Raw genomic sequence first — 23,274 nt, 5'->3', positions numbered from 1 at the left:
ATACTCCCATGGCCTAGTATAGTATACTCTTAAGCACATAGTAGGTACTCAATAAATATTTGTTGAATGGGATTATATTGAATTGAAGGAAGAAGATGAAAAGGGAGAAGAGGAAGGTCACATACTTTCAACCTAAAAAAAATTAAAAAAGGTTTTGGGTGATAAATTTATATTTATTTTCCAAGTAGACCTCATGGGAAATGTTAGCACCCTTTAGTCGATCTGACTTGTGAAATATATTTGTGTTTGATTGTGAACAACTCTGGTTTCCCTTTGTTCTCATAGGGCAAGTTCATCCGAATTCACTTTGGAACCACTGGAAAACTTGCCTCTGCAGATATTGAGACCTGTAAGTAAATAACTGGGGCCAGGTTGCTGCTTACACTAACTAGGGGCACTTCAGCAAATAAATATTCATTTGTGTTATAGATTTGCTGGAGAAGTCAAGAGTTACTTTCCAGTTAAAGGCTGAAAGAAGCTACCACATCTTCTACCAGATTCTTTCAAATAAGAAGCCTGAGCTCATTGGTAAGAAAGAGCTTTTACTTCAATGTCAAGCGGACTGGGATTTCTGTCTCTTAGACATTTCAAACTTTGTTCATCAGGTCAATCAAATTGTTTTGCCTATAGATAGTGCATTATATATATGCTTCAAAAGTTCGTGGATTATAGGATCATTGATTAAGATGTGAAAGGAACCATAAAGGTCATCTAGTCCAGAATCGTCATTTTACATATGAAGAATGAGATCCAGAAAGGGTAAATGAGTTGCCCAGAGCTAGACAGGTAGTAAATGGCAGGGCTAGGTTTGGAAACTGAGTTTTCTCAATTTCGAATCCTATGTATTTCCCATTGCATCACAATGGAAGGAAGCCAGTCCCTTTTGGTAAACTGTTCCAAGAGTATGGCTATTTTGACATAGACACAACAATTAGAAAACAATTTTTCAAAAATCTGCGGTCACTTAGTGGCAATGGGGGTTTATCAAGGTGATAGGGTTAGTGTACTTTGTGACAGAAGAAAGTCTAAGCAATGTAACTGTGAACCACAGACCTACTAAACAAGCCATCACCTTTGCTCCTATGCTGGAGAAATCATTCTCTTGTCCTTTAGCACCACCTTGTGTCCTCACACATAATTTACTAATTTGGAAAAAGTTGGTTGCTGAAATGCACAATAGGATGGGAATCCACCAATATATTTTCAGTGGAGAAAGCTTAAAAGGTGCTTTTAACTCCATACATTTTTCATTTTAAAACAAAATGGGCCAATAAAGTTCCTGAAATTGTGGCCAGGGACAGAATGTGCTTCCTGCTATACTTTTAAGTGGGGTGGGCAAGCTTGGCTTGGTCTTAACCTGTGTTTCTATTCTAACATCTACCTCCTGGTGTTGAGAAACCCAGATTTTTATGATTCATAATGTTGAATGTCCATAGTTTCTTATGACATCTTTGTATAGAGTGTTAGGACCAAAGAGCCTTTATGCACCTGGGGTGTTCTGGTATGAGCACTGCTATATGACTCTGCTTGTTGCTGATTCTTAACACTTCCAAGGTTCCTACCTTGAGGCTTTCTGAACTCCCTGGGTCTTTCTTAGGGGACTTGCTTTGCATATGTCTCTAACCAGGTGTGGATGTTACCAGTTCGCCCACACTGGCACTGAATTTACTGGTGGCCTCCTTTCATATTCCCTATAGACTGATGACTTTTTGTGCAGTTCTGAGGTGGAAAGAGTCACTTAATATAGTTTCTCATTCTATTTCTTGATCATAATTTCATCTGGACCAAATTTTAGCTTTTTGCTGGAGTACATGTATGAGAACTGAGTGGTCTGTCTGTGCATCCATCTTGACCACGTCATAGAGCAAGTTCATCCAAATTGACCACAAGTCCTACACCTGTACTTCCATAAGTTTTCAGGGCAGTCCAAAATTATTCTGTAACCAAAGCCTACTTACTGCCAGATGGGTGTTTAAGAACTTATGAATGTTATTATATTTATGATCTAACTGTCCTTTTCACCTTATCCTTTGCCATCTTAAAAACTATGCTGGCTGCAATATTTTCCATCCTCCAGATTCCCTCTTTTTGTCCCCAATTTTTATCTCTCTTTTTTATTTAAAATTTTTATTGATATCTTTTGCTTTGCACCTTAGAAGTAATCTATGGGCAGCTAGGTGGCACAGTGGATAGAGCACTGGCCCTGGAGTCAGGAGGACCTGAGTTCAAATCTGGCCTCAGACACTTGACACTTACTAGCTGTGTGACCCTGGGCAAGTCACTTAACCCCCATTGCCCCGCATACAAAAATTAAAAAAAAAAGAAGTAATCTAGTCCTACTCCCTCATTTTTCAAAACAGGAAATAGGCCCAGAGAGATAAAGTGACTTGCTTAAGATCACAGAGGTAGTGTGAAAAATCTAAGGCTTATGACATAACATCACAGTAAAATTCACATGCATATGACCCATATGATTCAGCATAACTTTTTTTTTTTCAGGGCAATGGGGGTTAAGTGACTTGCCCAGGGTCACACAGCTAGTAAGTGTCTGAGGCTGGGTTTGAACTCAGGTCCTCCTGAATCCAAGGCTGGTGCCTTATCCACTGTGCCACCTAGCTGCCCCAATTCAGCATAACTTTGATACCTTAGGTCAGCAGGCATCCTCATGTAGGTGGTTGATGTATATCCTGTCTCAAAACTGGAGATATAACACTGTTGGTACCTGAAGATTCTAATTCTAAAAGATTTTGTGGCAGGCTCTTCTGGAATAGGGCACATCTTAAAGAAGCTATATTTCCCCCCTACATGACTACACATACTATTATTTCTTAGTTGACAAATTCAAATTTCCATGCAGATTTTCTTGGGCTTTGTGCACAATGCTGATATATAAGGAATTCTCTTTAAAACCTTTTACTTAGGGGATAAGTGCTGGAGGGTCACAAAGGCCCCCAATGAGCTTGAATTTCCTCTATAGAGCATATCACTTCTCAGATTGGATTTTTTTCCTAAGAGGAGACTTTCCAGTCCTAGAGGAAAATATAGCAGTTAAAATTTATGATATGAGTTGTAGAGTAGAACTGTTCTTCCATCTGAGAAATCTTTTTAAATTCCTATTTTATTTCAGAGTTGCTGCTTATTACAACCAATCCTTATGATTACCCATTCATTAGCCAGGGTGAAATCTTGGTGGCAAGCATTGATGACACAGAGGAGTTGTTAGCTACAGATGTAAGTAGAATGGAACAAGAGATGCAGAAGATTACTCATCTACCACTCAGGTCAACTTATTTACTGATATTTAAATTCTAGAGTGCCATTGACATCCTGGGATTCAGTCCAGATGAAAAGTCAGGAATCTACAAGCTGACAGGTGCTGTGATGCACTATGGGACCATGAAGTTCAAGCAGAAACAGCGAGAAGAACAGGCAGAGCCCGATGGCACTGAAGGTAAAAATCTTAACAATCTACCATAGTCCAGGGAGGAATCCTATTGTGATAATTCTCTAGGTTGTTTTTGTGGAAATAACCTGAAAGTTTTTCTTTGGGAGTTGTTGTCCTAACTTTAGGAGCTAGTTTCCATGCCCTCTTTTTATAGATAAGGAGATTGAAGCACAAAGAAAGTATATGCCTGACCCAAAGCTAGGTGGCACCATAGTGCATAGAGTGCTGGGCTTGGAGTCAGGAAGACTCACCTTCCTGAGTTCAAATCTGATCTCAGACACTTACTAGCTGTGTGACCCTGGGTCAGTCATTTAATCATGTTTGGCTCAGTTCCTCATTTGTAACACGAACTGAAGAAGGAAATGGCAAACCTTTCCAGTATCTTTGCTAAGAGAACCCCAAATGGGGTCATGAAAAGTCAGACATGACTGAACAACAACAAAGTCATACAGATATGAAACAAGAGAGCAGGGATTCAAACACAGCTCCTCTGACTCCAAATCTACCACTCTTTCCACTGTACCATACTTGGAAAGGTGAAGAGTTTGGAGGATCTTGTCATTCACATTTGTTTAGCCATTATAATACTACTACCTAATTTGGAGTGGCATTAAGGTTTGGGGTCATTCTAGACTTGGATCTTGCTTTCTCAAAATATGTGTCATGTTTCCTGAGCAGCAAAATCTCATTCTAAGGAGTTTACTCTTTCACTGCTGATCGTCATCCTACTCTCTTGACCATTGTTGACCTGTGGTATGTTGGGTTTGAATTCTACAAGGCTATTCCAGTGTGGTATACTTAGTAATAGCTTGGGTTGGTTGATCAGTGACCTCTCTATGTTCAGAGAGGCTCATCACCAAAATATGGCAACTGCCCCCCTTTCAACATAGCTATCAATAAAACCATCTACTAAAGCAGTCAGGGGTGTTGGTGGAAGAAATTCTCTACATTGATGAAATCAATGTTCTTTTGAAAGAACAAACAGAAAAAGTGAAAATATTGAGAGGAAAAAAACCCCTACACATCTGAAAACTTAATTTCTGGGAATATTTGAATAATGCACTGTGTAGCTTTTTTATTTGATTAACCCTCATGTGATCTCACATGTAAATTGTCTTTCTCTTTCTGCCAGTGGCTGACAAAACAGCATATCTGATGGGCCTGAACTCATCTGATCTGTTGAAAGCCTTATGCTTTCCCAGGGTGAAAGTTGGAAATGAATATGTTACCAAAGGTCAAACTGTAGATCAGGTAAGTGACTCATCTTAAAGGCAATAAGTAATACTTAATACCTGACTGCAACTGGCTTTAACTTAAACACCTGTTGTATTTTTTTTTCTTGCTTAGGTGCACCATGCTGTAAATGCTCTTTCCAAATCAGTGTATGAAAAATTATTCTTGTGGATGGTAACACGCATCAACCAGCAACTAGATACTAAGCTGCCAAGGCAACACTTCATTGGTGTCTTAGACATTGCAGGCTTTGAAATATTTGAGGTTTGTAATGTTCTTTTCTAGCAGTGAATTTGTCTACAACTTTTATTTGTGGGGCTTTGGTGTTTTTCATGCTACAAAAACATTAAACTGACTTTAACCATTAATGGAATATTTATGCAAAACTATAGTGAGTGGGGTTAGGTAGAAGAGAAGTACCATATTTGGAAGGTTTCTAATTATTTTTCAAAGTTGGAATGATAGTCAACTAGAATTTTGAATTATATATTGTGGGTTAAAATAGGAAAAAAAACAACTTTATCAAAGAATAGCACCACAAATTAGCTTGGAAAAATGTTTAGAAATCAATAATGAACTAACAATAATATGCTCTAACATCAGTATCCTCTGGATTGTGATGTTAGGAACAGATGTAAATGCATAAGTGAGATGGTGATTGTGATCTACTCAAATCTGATAAGATAGGTTATAGGATTTAGAGTCTGCTATCTGGTCCAGTGTCTTCCATCTATAGGATGAAACTGATGAAGTTTGGTCTGGAAAACAAAATAGGGAACAAGGGCTGAGGTTGTAGAAAAGTCTGAGCTTGAGGCAAGAAAAAGCTCTTTGTTGAGCTTTTAAATTTTGATTTGAAGACTGATGTTTCATACTAAAATTATACTTTGGCATTAGTATAACAGCCTGGAGCAGCTATGCATCAATTTCACCAATGAGAAACTACAACAGTTTTTCAACCACCACATGTTCGTGCTGGAGCAGGAGGAGTACAAGAAAGAAGGCATTGAGTGGGAGTTCATTGACTTTGGGATGGACCTGGCTGCCTGCATTGAGCTCATTGAGAAGGTATCTGTCTATCTACCCTAACAAAGTCCTCCTCTACAATATGTCACCAAAGTTCATATTTACCTTTCTTAACTTGCCTTGATTTAAATATAGCCAATGGGCATTTTCTCCATCCTGGAAGAAGAGTGTATGTTCCCCAAAGCAACAGATGCTTCTTTCAAGAACAAGCTCTATGACCAACACCTTGGCAAGTCCAGCAATTTCCAGAAACCCAAGCCTGCCAAAGGGAAGGCTGAGGCTCACTTTTCCCTCATACACTATGCTGGCACTGTGGACTACAGTGTCACTGGCTGGCTGGAGAAGAACAAGGATCCTCTGAATGAGACTGTTGTTGGATTATACCAAAAATCATCCAACAAACTTTTGGCGCATCTTTATGCCACCTTTTCTGCTGTAGATGGTAATAAAAATAAGAAATTATCTTTTTTGGTCTTAATTTTAATATAGCTAATATAGCTTAATATAGCTAAGAATTTATATTGTTACTTCTTTCAGCAGATGGTGGAAAGAAGAAAGTAGCCAAGAAGAAGGGGTCTTCATTCCAAACTGTCTCAGCTCTTTTCCGGGTAGGGGACAATTGAAAAGTGATTTTATGCCATCAAGCTCAAAACCAGGAGTTCCAAAATAGATTTATTTGAGAGTTATTATATTGCCTTAAGGTTTTCACTTTATCATATAATATTTGATAAGATATACTAACAATACCATTTATTGTAGTTGAAACCATTATGGAAGTAGGTCCAGAAACTGATTATTTTTCATTGTGTTTAACACCACAAAGTGGGGAACAAGCTATACTTGCACACAGTAGGCCCTTAACATTTCCTTTCTGACTTGAATTATAACATAGGATTAGTACCTAGTACCCCAGTGAATGATATCAGGAAAATATATATATATATATATATATATATATATACATACACACACACAAACATACACACATATATGTGTATACATGTACACATATATACGTGTGTGTGTGTATGGTGTTGAGCTTCATTGACTTGATGTCAAGATGACCTAGGTTAGACTATATCTCAGAACTTACTGTGTGACCCTGGGCAAGTCACTTAGCCTTTCTTAGACTTAGTTTCCTCATCTTTAAAATGGAGATAATAATGGCATCCACCTCACAGAGTTGTTTTGAGAATCAAATGAGAAAATGCATGTAAAGTGCTTTGCAGACATGGAAGTGCTGCACAAATGATAGTTACTTTGAGTCAGTAAACTGGCTCAAAGAGGATGTTGTAACTGAACATGTACCACTAAAATGTCCACTATGCCTCTTTCCACATAAGACCATCTGTCATGAAAACTGAAAGTTAAAGTTGCTATCCATTTACATTTATACATAATTCTAAAGGGTATTTCTTATTATTCTATAAAAATCTAGAGCTGTTCAGTAAAAAGAGATAAATCAAGGGTAAGTATATTTTTAAAGCTTTGTGACATGCCTACCTTGTATTTTTTTTAGGAAAATCTGAACAAGTTGATGTCAAATTTAAGAACAACTCACCCTCATTTTGTGCGTTGTATAATTCCCAATGAAACCAAAACCCCAGGTAATTCACAAATTCACAATATGAATCTCCAAACCATTCTCTGAGCCAGATAATTTGATGTGTGTCTGATTTTTTTCTTTTTTGTTTCTATATCTTAGGAGCCATGGAACACAGTCTTGTTTTACATCAGCTACGCTGTAATGGTGTCTTGGAAGGTATCAGGATTTGCAGAAAGGGATTTCCAAATAGGATCCTTTATGGAGATTTTAAACAAAGGTATGGGATTAAAAATTCCTGCCTTATTCTTCTAATGAGAAGGAATAATGCTGGCATCTGAACCAATCAATTGAATAACAAGCATTTAATAAGAAGCTACTATGTGCCAGGCACTTTGAGGTTACAAAAACAAGAATGAAATAGTCCCTGACCTTGATATTCCTGATCTTCCATCAGAGGAGATCACTTCTATACATATAAGTACATACAAGTTTGGTTAGGTGATAATTTGGTGGTGGGAGACTCCAACAGTTGGGAGGATCTAGAAAGCTTCATGTAAGAAATGGCACTTGAGCTGAGCTTTGAAGGCAATTAAAAATTCTAAAAGGTAGATATATAAGGAATGGGTGCACTCCAGACAAAGGTGAGGCACAGAAAGAGGAGAAGGAATGCCATGTTTGAAGAAGAGCAAGAACACTAGTTTGACTGGACTATAGATTGTTTAAAATAAAGTCATTTTATGACAAGGCTGGGGTTTTAAATGCCAGAGGAGTTTCAGAAGTAATAGGGAGCCATTAAAAATTTTGAGCAAGGGAGTAATATGGTTAGACCTGTGATTTAGGACTATTTATGCGTTGGCTGAAATGGAGAAGTGCTTATAGGAGGTCAAATGAAAACTAATGGACTTCCTTCTATATTTCTTTTCTGGAGATTGAACCATGTATCCTAGTCAGGAGATATTAGTCCTAACTTGTGTTTCTGCCATAAAGTAGATGCATGACTTTGGACAAATCATTTCAGCCTTTTTGCATCTCTGCTTCTTGGTTTTTTTTGGTTTTTTGGTTTTTTTGGCAGGGCAATGAGGGTTAAGTGACTCGCCCAGGGTCACACAGCTAGTTAAGTGTCAAGTGTCTGAGGCTGGATTTGAACTCAGGTCCTCCTGAATCCAAGGCCAGTGCTTTATCCACTGCACCACCTAGCTGCCCCTCTGCTTCTTTATTTATATAATGAGTTGCTTGGACTTAATCATCTTTAAGGTTCTTACAACTTTAACACTCCAACATTTTGCCTTTTCTTTGAATTTGCAGGTACCGTGTATTGAATGCCAGTGCTATCCCAGAGGGACAGTTTATTGACAGCAAGAAAGCTTGTGAAAAATTGTTGGCATCTATTGATATTGACCACACCCAATACAAGTTTGGACATACAAAAGTAATTATTTAATATTGCTAACATATTTCATACATTAAACACTTCTTACTTAAACTCCCCCCAAACTGAGTGTTGCTCTGACTTTTCTCCTATAAGGTATTTTTTAAAGCTGGATTATTGGGAACTCTGGAAGAGATGAGGGATGATCGTTTGGCTAAATTGATTACACGAACTCAGGCTGTGTGTAGAGGGTTCCTCATGAGAGTGGAATTCCAAAAGATGGTCCAGAGAAGGTAGAGTACTGTCACACACACACACACACACACACACACACACACACACACACAGAAACACAATTATATATACACACACACATACACACTTACACACTTTGGGGGCAAAAGATTCTTCTCAAAGTAACCAAGGTTTTCTTGCAGGGAGTCTGTCTTTTGTATTCAGTACAACATTCGCTCATTCATGAATGTCAAACACTGGCCTTGGATGAAGTTGTTTTTCAAGATTAAACCTCTCCTTAAGAGTGCTGAAACAGAAAAGGAGATGGCCACCATCAAGGAAGAATTCCAGAAAACTAAAGATGAACTTGCCAAGTCAGAGGCAAAAAGAAAGGAGCTTGAGGAAAAGATGGTGACTCTGCTACAAGAAAAAAATGACCTTCAGCTCCAAGTACAATCTGTATGTATTTTGTAACCTTCATATCATTTCCTTTTAGGAGCTAGCATGATACAATGAAAATGGTGCTAGATTTGAAGTCAAAGCACCCGGATTGAAACTCTTCCTCTGTTTTTTACTACTGTGTGACTGTGGACAAGCCATTTAACCTTCTGGGCTACAGTTTCGATATCTGTAAAATGAGGAGGTTGGACTAATTGGTTTCTAAGGTTCCTTTTTTGTAGGGCAATGAAGGTTCAGTGACTTGCCTAGGGTCACACAGCTAGTAAGTGTCAAGTGTCTGAGGCCCGATTTGAACTCAAGTCCTCCTGAATTCAGGGTTGGTGCTTTATCCACTTTACCACCTAGCTGCCCATCCCTTTCTATTCTAAATCTATGACCTTTGATTTAATTGAGGCACTAATTAATTAAAGTTACTTTTTCAATATAAAGGTTGATATTTACTAGTTGAAGAATATTACATAGTGTTTACAGAATAATTAAGGATGTAAGGCATATCAGACCTTATCTCCTTAAAGGAAATAACTCTCTCTTTTAAAGGAAAGTGAAAATTTGTTGGATGCTGAGGAAAGATGTGACCAGCTGATCAAAGCCAAATTTCAACTTGAAGCTAAGATCAAGGAAGTGACTGAAAGGGCTGAGGATGAAGAAGAGATCAATGCTGAACTGACAGCCAAAAAGAGAAAACTGGAGGATGAATGTTCAGAACTCAAGAAAGACATTGATGACCTTGAGCTGACACTAGCCAAGGTTGAAAAGGAAAAACACGCTACTGAAAACAAGGTCTGATGATCTTTGTGGGTATTTCTTCTTGGTGTTAGTCACTGAGGGTTGCTCAGATAATTTACTGTGACTTTCCATGTGCTTTTTTCACAGGTTAAAAATCTAACTGAGGAATTGGCAGGCCTGGATGAAACAATTGCAAAGCTAACAAAGGAGAAGAAGGCTCTCCAAGAGGCCCATCAACAAGCTTTGGATGATCTCCAAGCTGAAGAAGACAAAGTCAATACATTGACAAAAACCAAGAGCAAACTGGAACAACAAGTTGATGATGTAAGTGATGGCCAGCTCAGCAAATGATCATAATTTAAAAGTCATTTGTTATCAAACTAAAACTATTTTTTTTGTAGCTTGAAAGCTCACTGGAACAAGAAAAGAAAGTTCGAGTGGACCTTGAAAGGAATAAACGAAAGCTTGAAGGAGACTTGAAACTTGCCCAGGAATCCATATTAGATTTAGAAAATGACAAACAGCAGTTGGATGAAAGACTGAAAAAGTATGCCATAAAATTACTTATTCTTATTTTGAAATTACTTGCGTCTCAGTTTCCTTGTTTGTAAATTCAGGAGTTTGGATGATCATTAACATCCCTTCTGGATCTAAAAGTGGGTGGTTCTGATGTGTTTTCTTTAAATTTAATTTTTTTTTTCCATAGGAAGGACTTTGAATATAGTCAGTTGCAAAGCAAACTGGAAGATGAACAGACGCTGGGCCTTCAATTCCAAAAGAAAATCAAAGAACTACAAGTAAGAGACATCATAGGGATGGTGTAGAATTTGAGGTAACCAATAATCTGCCAAGTTTCCTTTGTCCCTTTAAAATAAAAAGGTCTGCTGTAGGTGGCAGTTTGGGGAGCCGTAAAGATGGGTGGGGCCCTAGAGCCTACTTGTTCCTCCAAGATCTTTCTCATTTTGCTCTCAGAAATGTGATACCTACAAAGTAAGAAAAACAAATCACTACTGTGCCTTCATTGCATGGAATATCACACTTTCCTTATTCAACAATTTTTTAAACACTTTTTTTTTCTCGTTTTCTTTGGGGGGGTGGGGCAATGAGGGTTAAGTGACTTGCCCAGAGTCACACAGCTAGTGTCAAAGTGTCTGAGGCCACATTTGAACTCAGCCAGGTCTTCCTGAATCCAGGGCCAGTGCTTTGTGCACTGGGCCACCTAGCTGCTCCCCCCTCCCTTTTTAAAGGGAGTATTTAAAGTCATCCTTTAAAATAGTGACCATGGCATGATTATCTTATGCAGGCTCGAATTGAAGAGTTGGAAGAGGAGATTGAAGCAGAGAGAGCCACTCGGGCAAAGACAGAGAAACAACGAAGTGATTACGCCCGGGAACTAGAGGAGCTTAGCGAAAGACTGGAGGAGGCTGGAGGCGTCACCTCAACCCAGATCGAACTCAATAAGAAGCGAGAGGCAGAATTTCTAAAGTTGAGGCGGGATCTTGAAGAGGCCACGCTGCAGCACGAAGCTATGGTTGCCACCTTGAGGAAGAAGCACGCAGATAGTGCGGCTGAACTGAGTGAACAAATCGACAACCTGCAGAGGGTCAAACAGAAACTGGAGAAGGAGAAGAGCGAACTCAAACTGGAAATTGATGACCTCGCTAGTAATGTGGAAAGCGTATCTAAATCTAAGGTGCTTTTCTTTTGAATGTGGGGATCAAAAGCACTTAACTAATAGGAAACTCTAATGTTGATTAAGCTGTGAGCAAAATAATGATGTTGTGCTTTCTCAACTTTTTAGGCAAATCTAGAAAAGATATGTCGGACCCTGGAGGATCAGATAAGTGAGTCAAGAAGCAAAACAGAAGAAACTCAAAGGAATTTGAATGAGCTGACTGCTCAGAAGGCTCGTTTACAGACAGAGTCAGGTGAGGATGTGACAGAAAGTTAAAAAGGGAATAGATCTGAGAGAGTATTAACTATTTTTCAAAAGTAAGACGTGCTTGTGTCCCATAATGGTGCAGAATCAATGAAAACCACCCCCAGATGACAAAACATCAGGTTATCAAAGGCAGAGCTGATTCTCACTAAGGACAAGAAGGCTTAGAGAATGAATGTGTCTAAGTTCATTTTTAGGAACAACAAAGGAAACAACTCGCAAAGAGATGTTTGGTGATATACCAGAAAAAGAAGATAACTCTGGGGAAGATAGGAAAGAACAATTGCCCAACAAATCATAGGAACCTAGAGTTTTAGAGCTTAAAAGTCATTTAGTCCAACTTCCCCATTTTGCAACTGGGGAGCCTGAAGCCCAGAGAGATTAAGGGGCATGTAGTGAGTCACAGAGCAGGCACTAAGCCATAGACTTTCTGATTTCTAGTTCTGAGACCTCACTGCTCCTCCGTTTTGCCATTAGTGAAATCAAATGATTCATTTTCTGCACCTTTTTCTTAATGGCAGTTATAAAGAGAATTTTTACTCATGCAAGTATGACATCCCAAAGAAGGGATCCTAGTTTGTTTTTTAACAAGATACAAATTTTTCTTTATATTCCAAGCTCTTAGTGCAATACCTAGAACATAGTAGGTGCTTAATAAATGTGTTGGTTGATTTAATAATTGAAGAAAAGATAATTTATAAAAAGGTGGTCAATTATAAGGATCATGGGCTTGAAATAGCAAAGATGGAAGCAAATGCTTTTAGTGTCTTTGACTGGGAAAACATAACTCTTCCCAGACCTGACCTATTGCCACACAGGTAAATTAACTTGCTAGTAGCCATAGCCAAATAACTGAAGATTCACTGAAGTCATTCCAATGGCTTTTATAAAGCATCATATCATTTAGCACTTAGCATGTGCTACCTGATATTATTATTTAATCTACGTATCCTTTTTCTCCAACAAAATTATATCTGATAAGGTCAGGAACCAAGTCATATGCTTCTCTATCTCTTAAAACCAGCACAGTGCCATATATGGGTACTTAATAGCAGTTTGTTGATGATATTAAAGAATTTTGCCTCCCTCCCCAACTCCCTTGGATCACAGGTGAGCTGAGTCGCCAGCTAGAAGAAAAAGAAAGTATTGTATCCCAGCTTTCTAGGAGCAAACAAGCATTTACTCAACAAATTGAGGAACTCAAGAGACAGTTGGAGGAAGAGACCAAGGTAAATAGTCTATACTGTGGTAATACTTACTTGCCACTTGCTCTACATTTTCTGTTACCACAAGAAGAATAAGAAAATTCTGTAGCTAACAGAATCAAGCAAAATTGAATTCTGCAAGTATCTTAATGCTCTCTGTGTTCTCTTTGTCCTTTATTTCCTAGGCCAAGAATGCGCTGGCTCATGGATTACAATCTTCTCGTCATGACTGTGATTTGTTAAGGGAACAGTATGAAGAAGAGCAAGAAGCCAAGGCTGAGCTCCAAAGGGCATTGTCCAAAGCCAATAGCGAGGTTGCCCAGTGGAGGACCAAATATGAGACCGATGCTATTCAGCGCACAGAGGAACTGGAGGAGGCCAAGTATGAAATAGTGTTTATTTTGGAGGGAATTAACATTCTAAAAATCCCACTGTTACATAGCCCATATCTACCAACATATCCCCTTCACTTAAAATGGTTAGATGCTGGCAACCTGTTTGTTCAGGTCAAGTGAGACTAAATGAGGTACTCATTAAGTCATTAACCAGTTAACAAAAGGAGGTTTACTCAGCCGTAATTTAGACAGGACAGCACTTAGCTCAGTTAGACGACCTTCTTTGTCTCCATAAGGACAGACATCTGGTCATCAGGCTAGCGTAGTGGTCTCAGATATCCACCAAGTCCAAAGGGCATTAATTCTATATGAGTAGGACCTATTCTGCTCATAAGTGACCAGTAAGTCCCATTCACAGAGTCAGAGCCCACCAGAAGCTGTATTAAGGGAGACACAGCTTGAGCCTTGCTCTAACCTGGGGCCAATAAAGTCATGGCCTTGTCACCTTTTAGGGGAACTCTAGCCGAACCCATGTTTGGGGGAAGAGAAGAGAGAGGAGGATAGGAGGAAACTATGGTAGTTATTGGTCCTGTCACTCCCCTCTATCACATTAGGTGCCTCCTCAGGCAGCTAAGTGAAGTCGTGGATAGAGTGTTGGGCTTAGTCTGGAAGACCTATTTAAATCTTGCTTCAGACACTTCCTGAGCAGAGAAAATTAAATGAAACTTCTCAAATCTCTAAGCACTATAGGAATATACTATTATTAGGTAGAATTTAGAATCACTTGTACAAAAAATCAAACAGGAGCTCTAATGAAATATGTCTTTTCTTTCTGTTCTTCTTTGCTGTACTACAAAATGACTGATCTTTCCTAAGTTTCCATCAAAAAGACAAAGAACTTTGATCATCTTTGAAAACAAGATACAGATTATCTATTCACAGCAATCTTTTGTAGAAAATACTTCAGGGATGATGGGAATAAATGGATGTTAGGAAGAGAAGACTAAGCAGTAGATGAATGAAAGGCAATGTGTTACAGTGGAAAGAGTATTGGCTTTGGAGTTGGAGGACTTGTTGAGATTCTACCTCTGTTATTCACTTCCTGGTGTGAGTTTGGGCCAGTCACTTACCTTTTATGGACCATAGTTTCCTCATCTGTAAAATGAAGAGGTTGAACTAGAGGACCTCCAAGGTACCTCCCAAATCTAAATATGAATCCATGAGGTTCTAAGCACCCTGAAGACAGGAACTATATTTGTCTTTCTTTGAATCCCTAGTGCTTAGCACAGTTGTAAATACTTAATAATGCTTTTCAACTTGAACTGAATAGATACATTTTTTTTTTTTGGCGGGGCAATGAGGGTTAAGTGACTTGCCCAGGGTCACACAGCTAGTAAGCGTTGTGTCTGAGGCTGGATTTGAACTCAGGTACTTCTGAATCCAAGACCAGTGCTTTATCCACTGAGCCACCTAGATGCCCCTGATAAATTTTAAAAGTATTAGAATTCTGATAGAATTTGCTTCCGTCTCTTATCCTTTCAGGAAAAAACTTGCCCAACGCCTTCAAGATGCTGAGGAACAGGTTGAAGCAGTGAATGCGAAGTGTGCTTCCTTAGAAAAGACAAAGCAGCGGCTACAAGGAGAAGTGGAGGACCTTATAATAGATGTTGAGCGAGCCAACTCGCTGGCAGCTGCTCTGGACAAAAAGCAGAGGAATTTTGATAAGGTACCTCATCAACACACAAGGTCTAAGCAGTGGGGTAATGCAGAAAGTGTTCAGGTCTGCGAGGCAGGATGCCTGGGTTCTCACCACAGTGGATAACTCAATACCTCTTTGTTTTGTCAGGTCCTGGCTGAATGGAAGACAAAGTGTGAGGAAAGTCAGGTTGAGTTGGAAGCGGCTCTAAAGGAGTCCCGCTCTTTGAGCACTGAACTCTTCAAATTGAAAAATGCCTATGAGGAAGCCTTAGATCAACTGGAAACCATAAAACGAGAAAACAAGAACCTGGAGCGTAAGTTCTAGTAACTGGTATGGAATATTTTGTGAAAATCCCTGCCACATTACTGAGCTAGAATGGGGTATTGTGCTGACCTGGCATGCCCTCAGACTCACTTAGCAATTCTGGGGATAACATGAGGGGAATGCTGACAACTTGGGTAAGAATATGTTAGTAGTCTCTTTAGTTACCTTTATACAGATAGGTAGAAATTACCATCAATGACGTTGGTACATACACAGTATCTTGACTTGGGGAGGCTTCTAGAATGCAAGTTAAGTGCTGCCTAATTGTGTGTAGGGTCTTCACTGGTTGCTGTTGGAGAATATAAAAACAATTTAAAACATGTTCTCCTTGAAAGAGCATGTATACACACATATATACATACAGACATACATGTGTGTATATACACATATACTAATACATACATGTGTGTGTGAACATGTATAATGTATGTATGTATATATATATATATATATATAAATGCATGTATATACTTTAGAATCTTGATAATTCACATTTTGTTTTTTTTCCTGGGGAATGGAAACAAAAGGCAAAGTACTAATAGTGGAGATATGACTGGGCCCTCAATGAGGCATATGCCATTTTACATATAGCTATGTTGGTTTTCTCCCCTCTATTGGTAGAATTTCAGTTTTTGTTGTCGTTCATTCATTTCAGTTGTGTCTGACTGTTTGTGACCCCATTTGGAGTTTTCTTGGCAAAGATACTGGAGTGGTTTGTCATTTCCTTCTCCAACTCATTTTGCAGATGTGGAAATGAGGGAAACAGGCTTAAGTAACTTGCCCAGGGTCCCACAGCTAGGAAGAGTCCTCAAACTCTTTTTAGGAAGAGGAGTCTTCCTGACTCCAGGCCCAGCATTCTGTCCAATGTGCCACTTAGCAACCCTTGAGAATTTCAGATTTAGTGGTTGAGAAAAATCTTTTGAACTGTAGGCGTTTTAACCAATGTCCACTTTTTACCTCATAGAGGAGATAGTGGATCTTACTGAACAAATTGCTGAAAATGGTAAAACCATCCATGAACTTGAGAAATCAAGAAAGCAGATTGAGTTGGAAAAAGCTGATACACAACTGGCTCTTGAGGAAGCAGAGGTAGGTTTTTGTATCAAGAAAAGTAGAGAAAAATAGGGGGAGAATTGATATAGCCCTGGCCTAGATTTGTGATATCTGAGTTTTTATTTCCTGATTTTTTCATTATATTCTTTTTCTTCTCCTTGTCTTAACTTCTCCTCCATAAAACAGCAGTGATGATACCTTTCTTACCCTTTGCATAACATTATTGTAAGGTGTGATAATGTCTAAGAGTTGCTTTTGAAGCCTTTAACAAAATTATCCTATAAATACAAATATAAGATCTCAAATAAGAGGTAGTAACTAGTAACTCCTCCCAAACATGGATGTATGTTGAAGATACACTAGGAAACTTAGTTTCAAGTATTACAGAAATGACAAGTGGCATATTTAGCTGGGCCTTTGCTGGCCCCAAACATAGTGTTCTCTGAATTGGCCCTGGTACCATTTTTTTCTTTTTCCTTTTAAAGGCAGCTCTTGAGCATGAAGAGGCTAAAATCCTACGCATCCAGCTTGAACTGACTCAAGTAAAATCAGAAATTGATAGAAAAATAGCAGAGAAAGATGAAGAGATTGAGCAGCTAAAGAGAAACTACCAGAGAACAGTGGAGACCATGCAGAGTGCCCTGGATTCGGAAGTGCGAAGCAGGAATGAGGCCATCCGGATAAAGAAGAAGATGGAAGGAGATTTGAATGAAATAGAGATCCAGCTGAGCCACGCCAACCGCCAGGCTGCCGAGACACTGAAACACCTCAGGAATGTGCAAGGGCAGCTTAAGGTTGGTGATGGACACCCTAGCTTTTGACAGCCACCAGCATCTCTTAGCACTGTGGACTCTGGATCTTAACACTTCTTGTCTCTCTGAGCAGGATAGCCAACTGCATCTGGACGATGCTCTCCGAGGCCAAGAGGACCTGAAAGAACAGCTCGCCATTGTGGAGCGCAGAGCCAACTTGCTGCAAGCAGAAGTGGAAGAACTCCGAGCTGCTTTGGAACAGACGGAGAGAGCTCGGAAACTGGCTGAACAGGAGCTCTTGGATTCCAATGAGAGAGTGCAACTGCTGCACACCCAGGCAAGTAAAAGTGAAGAGAGAGAAGAGAGAAAGCCTTGAACATGAAGCTAACTTTGTTCTTTTTCTTTACACTAGAATACCAGCCTCATTCATACAAAGAAGAAGCTTGAAACGGATGTCACCCAACTCCAAAGTGAGGTTGAGGATGCCACTAGGGATGCAAGGAATGCCGAAGAGAAAGCAAAGAAAGCAATAACAGATGTAAGGTTTTGGGTTTTTTTTTTCCTTCATAATTATTTTTATTCTCCATTCAATTGCCAAGGACTCTAATATTTGATTAGCATTTTATATGCTGGCTTGCAAAGTCCTTTACATATGTCATATCAGTTCATTCTCACAACTGCCCTATAAACTTAAATGCTATTATTATCCCCATTTTATAAACTGCGTGTGAAAATGGTTAAGTGACTAGCCTAGGGTCACACAGCTAGTTAGCTTCTGAGTCAGGATTTGAACCCAGGTCTTCCTATCTCCAAGTCTAGCACTCTATCCACTAAACCCCTGGCCTCATTATTTAATAGTGAGATTATTAAACCATCACTAGAACTAGTTCTTAATAATCTGTCTAGGGATAATATATATGAATGGGTGCAGTCAATGGCATTTTGCTGTAGACATTCTTTCTATGCCATATACCTCTGGCTCAGCTTGTGTCCTCCCTTCTTGTTGAAAAATTTTGTATATGCAGCAACATTGCCTCACAGATACCACAGAGAGTGAGAAGCTAGAAGTGATTATGTTATGCTTCTTTCCATTCTATCTTTCTTTGACTTATTGCAAAGGCAAAATTGAGACAAACAGGTACCATTTTCCCTTACAAACATTGCCATTGCCTAACAAAATCCTCTTTCTTTCCCTAAGGAACCTTCACCTTTCTTCCCACTATTCTAGGGAAGACATCATTTTTCCAATTCCTAGTTATGCACCTGTAGCTTTGAGAAACATTTTCTGGGGTACACTCAGAACTTTTTATTATATTATATTTTATTAGTTGTTCTTTTATATATGACTGACTATCTTTCTCTCTTAGTCTCATTTTGATAGTTTCCCTTTTATGTCTGTTTTATATTCAATTCACCCATCTTTTTATCTATCTCTCTGAGAGTATCTCATCTATTCTTGCTTCTTCAAATGTTATTTGCTATAGATGCATCTCTATCCTTGAACTTTTTTACCTTTTCTTCAGTCCTGTGTTTTTTGTTGTCTGTGTATCATTACAACTTAATGGCTTTCCCACCCAAAATCAGAATCCACAAAAACAAAACTGTTGATCCAGACATTGTCCTTGGCACTATCACCACCACCACCACTTTTTCTCTCCCCTAACTGGGAAATACAGAATGAATTTTGATTATTTTATGCTTCTTCAATATTTTGATAATCTCATTGATTTGAGTTTTGTATACTTCTTTGACTTTTCATCCTGTGTGATTATTATCCATATCCTTCCATGGACACTTCCCAAAATCCACCCAATATTTCAAGATTTTCCTATAGGTTCTGTTTTTATCATTTGGAGGTGTCATTAGAGCAACTGATCTCTCCATACATTATCCCTTCTTCTGACCAGTTGACTGCAGCAGATTAGGATGGACCCAACTAGATGGAATCAGAAAGTTACCAGGTTTCCTAAAGAGCTTCTATAGGGACCTCTTTAGATATCCCAAGATACAACAGAAAAGGCAAAAGATAGCCCTAACATTCACTGACCACCCCATGGTATAGTAGAGAGATTAGTTTCAGGTCCATCTTCTCACTAGCCTTGAGAATTTGAGCAAATCATTTCACTTTCCTGGGACTTAGCATATTAATATGGACAACAGGGAGGTTGGGTTAGTTGAACTCTAGGATCCCTTCTATTTTATGGTTCTCTTTCACAATTTGGTAACGTAATAGTAATTTGGTTACGTAATGTTAATAGAAATTAACATCTTCATGTCTCAGTTTACTTTGTAAAATTGATACTTTTATTTCCTTCCACGACGTCTATTTAGCAATGATTAGCACTAAATTTAAAAAAAAAAAGAGCCAAATGAATCTAGCCTACGGAAAGGGAAAAGCAGTCTTTAATTGAGGATTACTACTTCAAGAACTGACGGTTTTATTTTCAATATGCTTTAGAATTATAACCATAACTATTTTTAATAGTAATCCATTTTCTAATTAGCACCCAATTCCTACTTATGTATTAAGAGGCAACATTGGAAAAGTGGAGAGAGAGCTGACCTTTGAATCAAGAAGACCTGGTTTCAAGTTGTGTCTCTTAAACATACTGGCTGTGTGGCCCTGAACAAGTCACTTGTCTCTTCAGTGTTCCTGCATTCTTCTAATACTATCTATTGTAGAATAGTTGCTAATTATACTGTGGGAAGGAGTTTCTTTCCCTGGATTTCCTTATACTAATGGAACTCACAGGTCCATATTAAAATATGCACTTATTATATATTTTTCATTGCCAAGGTCTCCTAATTACACTAGGATTTACTCTTAGATCCAGTGTTACTCCCCCATTTATTTCATCCTTTCTTCATTTCTCAGATATGGTATATATCTCATAGTGAAGAAATTTCTATAAAACTTGAAATCCTTTATAAGCATGTGGTATTAAGTGAATGTAATTTATGTTTCCAGGCAGCCATAATGGCTGAGGAGCTGAAGAAGGAGCAGGACACCAGTGCCCACCTGGAGCGCATGAAGAAGAACCTGGAGCAAACCGTGAAGGACTTGCAGCACCGCCTGGATGAGGCCGAGCAACTGGCCCTGAAGGGAGGAAAGAAGCAGATCCAGAAACTGGAGACTCGGGTACCTATCAGAGCTAAATGGAACTTTTAGATGTACTGGATTAAGAGACCGTGCTTCCTGGACATTCTCTTCCTGTCTATGTTATGCCTGCAAATTATTTTCAATTATTTTTCCAGATCCGAGAGTTGGAGTTTGAACTTGAAGGAGAACAGAAGCGAAATACAGAGTCAGTTAAGGGACTCAGGAAATATGAACGGCGAGTCAAAGAACTGACCTACCAGGCAAGTAGAAGAAAAACCCCATATTTTCTTGCTTTGCCTTTTCTGATATGTTTGAACCTCACCATTTGCTCTCCAAAATACTGAAATTAGGAATGTCTTGTCTTTAGAAAAAGTCAGTAATGAAGTATAGAGAGAAAGAAGATCAGAGGCAGAAATGCCTATAGGTATATAGAAAATAAGGGTTTGTCTGATGTAACTGTGTTCCAGAGACCACAGTCATAAAAGAGAGACACAAAACCCTTGGATAGATCTTTAGTTTAGAATCTTGGAATTCTTAGATTTCTGCAAAGCTCAGCTCAAGCATCACCTCCTATGTGAGGACTTCCCTCATAAGTGCTAACTGTTAGTGATTTCACTGCCAAATAACCTTGTATTTATATTGTATATGTTTTGTATACACGCATACAGACATAGATGTAGACATAGATGTAGACATAGACACCTACACAAACATATTTTCTCCCTTGATAGACTGTAAGCAACTTGAGGGCAGGTCTTGTTTATTTTTGTCTTTATATTCCCAATGACTAGCAAAGTTCCATGACACATAGTAGAGACTTTAAAAATTACTTTTGATTGATTGGCAGAGAGCCGACAGTCAGTTTGATGCTTTACTAATGCAGCCCAAATTCTGATGGGTCTAATCTGATGGCATGGAGTTGTCAGAGCCACTGGAACCAGATGGGGAAAATCTTCCTGTTGTGATTATCTTAGCAATTAGAGCTGGGGAGAGTTGGCCCTGGTGCCTTTAATCTGTATTTCTTTCAAATGGTAGTCACTGTCGCTCTACCACCTATATACCTTGTTAAGTTTACTATGATTGTCTTATCTTTTTAGGGTGAAGAAGACAGAAAGAATGTGCTAAGATTGCAGGACTTAGTGGATAAACTCCAAGTAAAGGTCAAATCCTACAAGAGACAAGCTGAGGAGGCTGTAAGTCATGCAACACAGATATCTTAAGAAACAGGCAAACCATCTTTATTTCTCACAAAAGACATGATGAAACCCACTCCATGATCTTTACCTCCTTTTGCTGTTTTGTTTCAGGATGAACAAGCTAATGCCCATCTCACCAAATTCAGAAAAGCTCAACATGAGCTGGAGGAGGCTGAAGAACGAGCAGATATTGCAGAGTCTCAAGTCAATAAGCTGAGAGCTAAGACCCGAGATTTTACCTCTACCAGAGTGAGTTGGCATTGAAGAACACTCTAACTGATAGGAAGGACTAGTTGAATTGAGTTAAACAAAAGGAAGCAGTAATGGGTGAGGAAGCATAAGCCACCATTTTGAAGAGTCTCCCCAGAGGGAAAGAATAGAAGAATATTGTCCTACTGAGCTTGCTCTCTAGGATCTAGTTTCTTAAACTATGGGGCCATGTAACTAATGTGGGGGTTGTGAAAAATTTGGTAATAGTAAAAGGTTATGTATACCTACTTTATATATCTATATACCCAGGGTAAACATTTCTCAGGCAAAAAGGGGTCATGAGTGGAAAAAGTTTAAGAAGCCCTGCTCCAGGGAGTATACTTTGAGGATTCATCAAAGCAGGGAATTGAGTATCTGCTTTTAGACATTTCTAACAGTCCATTCACCTTAAAAATTGTGTATCCAAGCCTTAGCCTGGGGAGAGGGAAATGTCTATGGTGATGAGAGGAGTATCTATGATTAGAGAAGCATCTATGATGAGGGGAGTACAATAGGGAACAAAGTGGGACATGGACTATTGGGGGATTTTTCCCCGTATTGAAACATTACTAATTTTGTCATTGAAGTTAATGGCAAAAATTTTTGGAAAAACATTTGTGTTATAGTCACTTTTGCTAAAAATTTACTTCTTTGTTCCCTGGCCTGGTCTACAGTTTATTCTCTTCCTAAAGAAGTTTTAAGGTCAGAATTTCCAAATAATAAAGTGCCTGAAGTTGTATATGTAGCTGTTCATAGATATAAGGGCCATAAAGTTTACTTGAGTTTTCATATTGAAACATGGGCATGTAAATTCATACAGGTGTCTTGGGTAAGGGTCTAGTAGCAGATTGATGCAGTGATATCTGATATGAATAAAAAAGGCTTTGTTTTTTTTCCCCCATTCCCAGGTGGTGCATGAAAGTGAAGAGTGATCTACTTCTGGGAGCTGGGCAAAAAATATGCAAAATGTATATTTCCCTGGTTCCTAACCATGTGTGCTTGTAGCTGCCATGTGGCATTTTCTCACCTGTATATACGCGCACATAATAAACTTTTCTCTGCTTTCACTTTTGAGCAGTTTCACTCTATCCTTTTACCCCACCAAGGGTTAAATAACAGAGTCCTCTGTGTCAATGTTGTGAGCCAATAATTTGTTGAGCCAAAGGGGTCTAAATCAGTGTTGCATGGGGGAAAAAACTATATTACCTATTTGTCATAGGTTTGGGAAGATCAAGAGAATGCGTGAAACTTTTGAAAGCTGTCATGTTCTCATGTTATCATTTTTATAATCTGGTTTGAAGTCATTGATAGTTAAGATCTCATAATTAGCGACCTTATTCCATCCTTTCAGGAAGAACACTTGTTCATTTGCTTCAGTTGTATCTGA

General features: G+C 38.8%; 1 protein-coding gene across 1 annotated transcript in view; it reads left to right on the top strand.

Moving 5' to 3' along the window:
- The window catches only part of LOC122754402 (myosin-3), a 29,914-nt gene extending 6,970 nt beyond the window's left edge, over positions 1-22,944 (top strand). The window contains exons 7-39 of the mRNA XM_044002796.1: positions 286-349; positions 430-528; positions 3,128-3,231; positions 3,313-3,451; positions 4,578-4,696; positions 4,793-4,942; positions 5,573-5,743; positions 5,837-6,143; positions 6,239-6,309; positions 7,221-7,308; positions 7,407-7,524; positions 8,553-8,676; positions 8,773-8,909; positions 9,054-9,309; positions 9,847-10,089; positions 10,183-10,359; positions 10,437-10,582; positions 10,742-10,832; positions 11,339-11,728; positions 11,837-11,963; positions 13,085-13,203; positions 13,365-13,561; positions 15,057-15,240; positions 15,361-15,526; positions 16,502-16,626; positions 17,076-17,384; positions 17,476-17,679; positions 17,755-17,880; positions 20,311-20,481; positions 20,598-20,702; positions 21,540-21,635; positions 21,750-21,887; positions 22,796-22,944. Of these exons, the coding sequence (XP_043858731.1) occupies positions 286-349; positions 430-528; positions 3,128-3,231; positions 3,313-3,451; positions 4,578-4,696; positions 4,793-4,942; positions 5,573-5,743; positions 5,837-6,143; positions 6,239-6,309; positions 7,221-7,308; positions 7,407-7,524; positions 8,553-8,676; positions 8,773-8,909; positions 9,054-9,309; positions 9,847-10,089; positions 10,183-10,359; positions 10,437-10,582; positions 10,742-10,832; positions 11,339-11,728; positions 11,837-11,963; positions 13,085-13,203; positions 13,365-13,561; positions 15,057-15,240; positions 15,361-15,526; positions 16,502-16,626; positions 17,076-17,384; positions 17,476-17,679; positions 17,755-17,880; positions 20,311-20,481; positions 20,598-20,702; positions 21,540-21,635; positions 21,750-21,887; positions 22,796-22,819 (5,085 nt within the window). The 3' untranslated portion in view covers positions 22,820-22,944. The remainder of the gene's footprint in view (positions 1-285; positions 350-429; positions 529-3,127; positions 3,232-3,312; positions 3,452-4,577; positions 4,697-4,792; positions 4,943-5,572; positions 5,744-5,836; positions 6,144-6,238; positions 6,310-7,220; positions 7,309-7,406; positions 7,525-8,552; positions 8,677-8,772; positions 8,910-9,053; positions 9,310-9,846; positions 10,090-10,182; positions 10,360-10,436; positions 10,583-10,741; positions 10,833-11,338; positions 11,729-11,836; positions 11,964-13,084; positions 13,204-13,364; positions 13,562-15,056; positions 15,241-15,360; positions 15,527-16,501; positions 16,627-17,075; positions 17,385-17,475; positions 17,680-17,754; positions 17,881-20,310; positions 20,482-20,597; positions 20,703-21,539; positions 21,636-21,749; positions 21,888-22,795) is intronic.
- The last annotated feature ends 330 nt before the right edge of the window (positions 22,945-23,274 follow it).

This window comes from Dromiciops gliroides, chromosome 4, assembly GCF_019393635.1.
Source record: "Dromiciops gliroides isolate mDroGli1 chromosome 4, mDroGli1.pri, whole genome shotgun sequence".
Classification (NCBI taxonomy): domain Eukaryota; kingdom Metazoa; phylum Chordata; class Mammalia; order Microbiotheria; family Microbiotheriidae; genus Dromiciops; species Dromiciops gliroides.
Note: the sequence above shows the minus strand (reverse complement) of the source record. Positions and strands in the feature narration are given on the sequence as shown.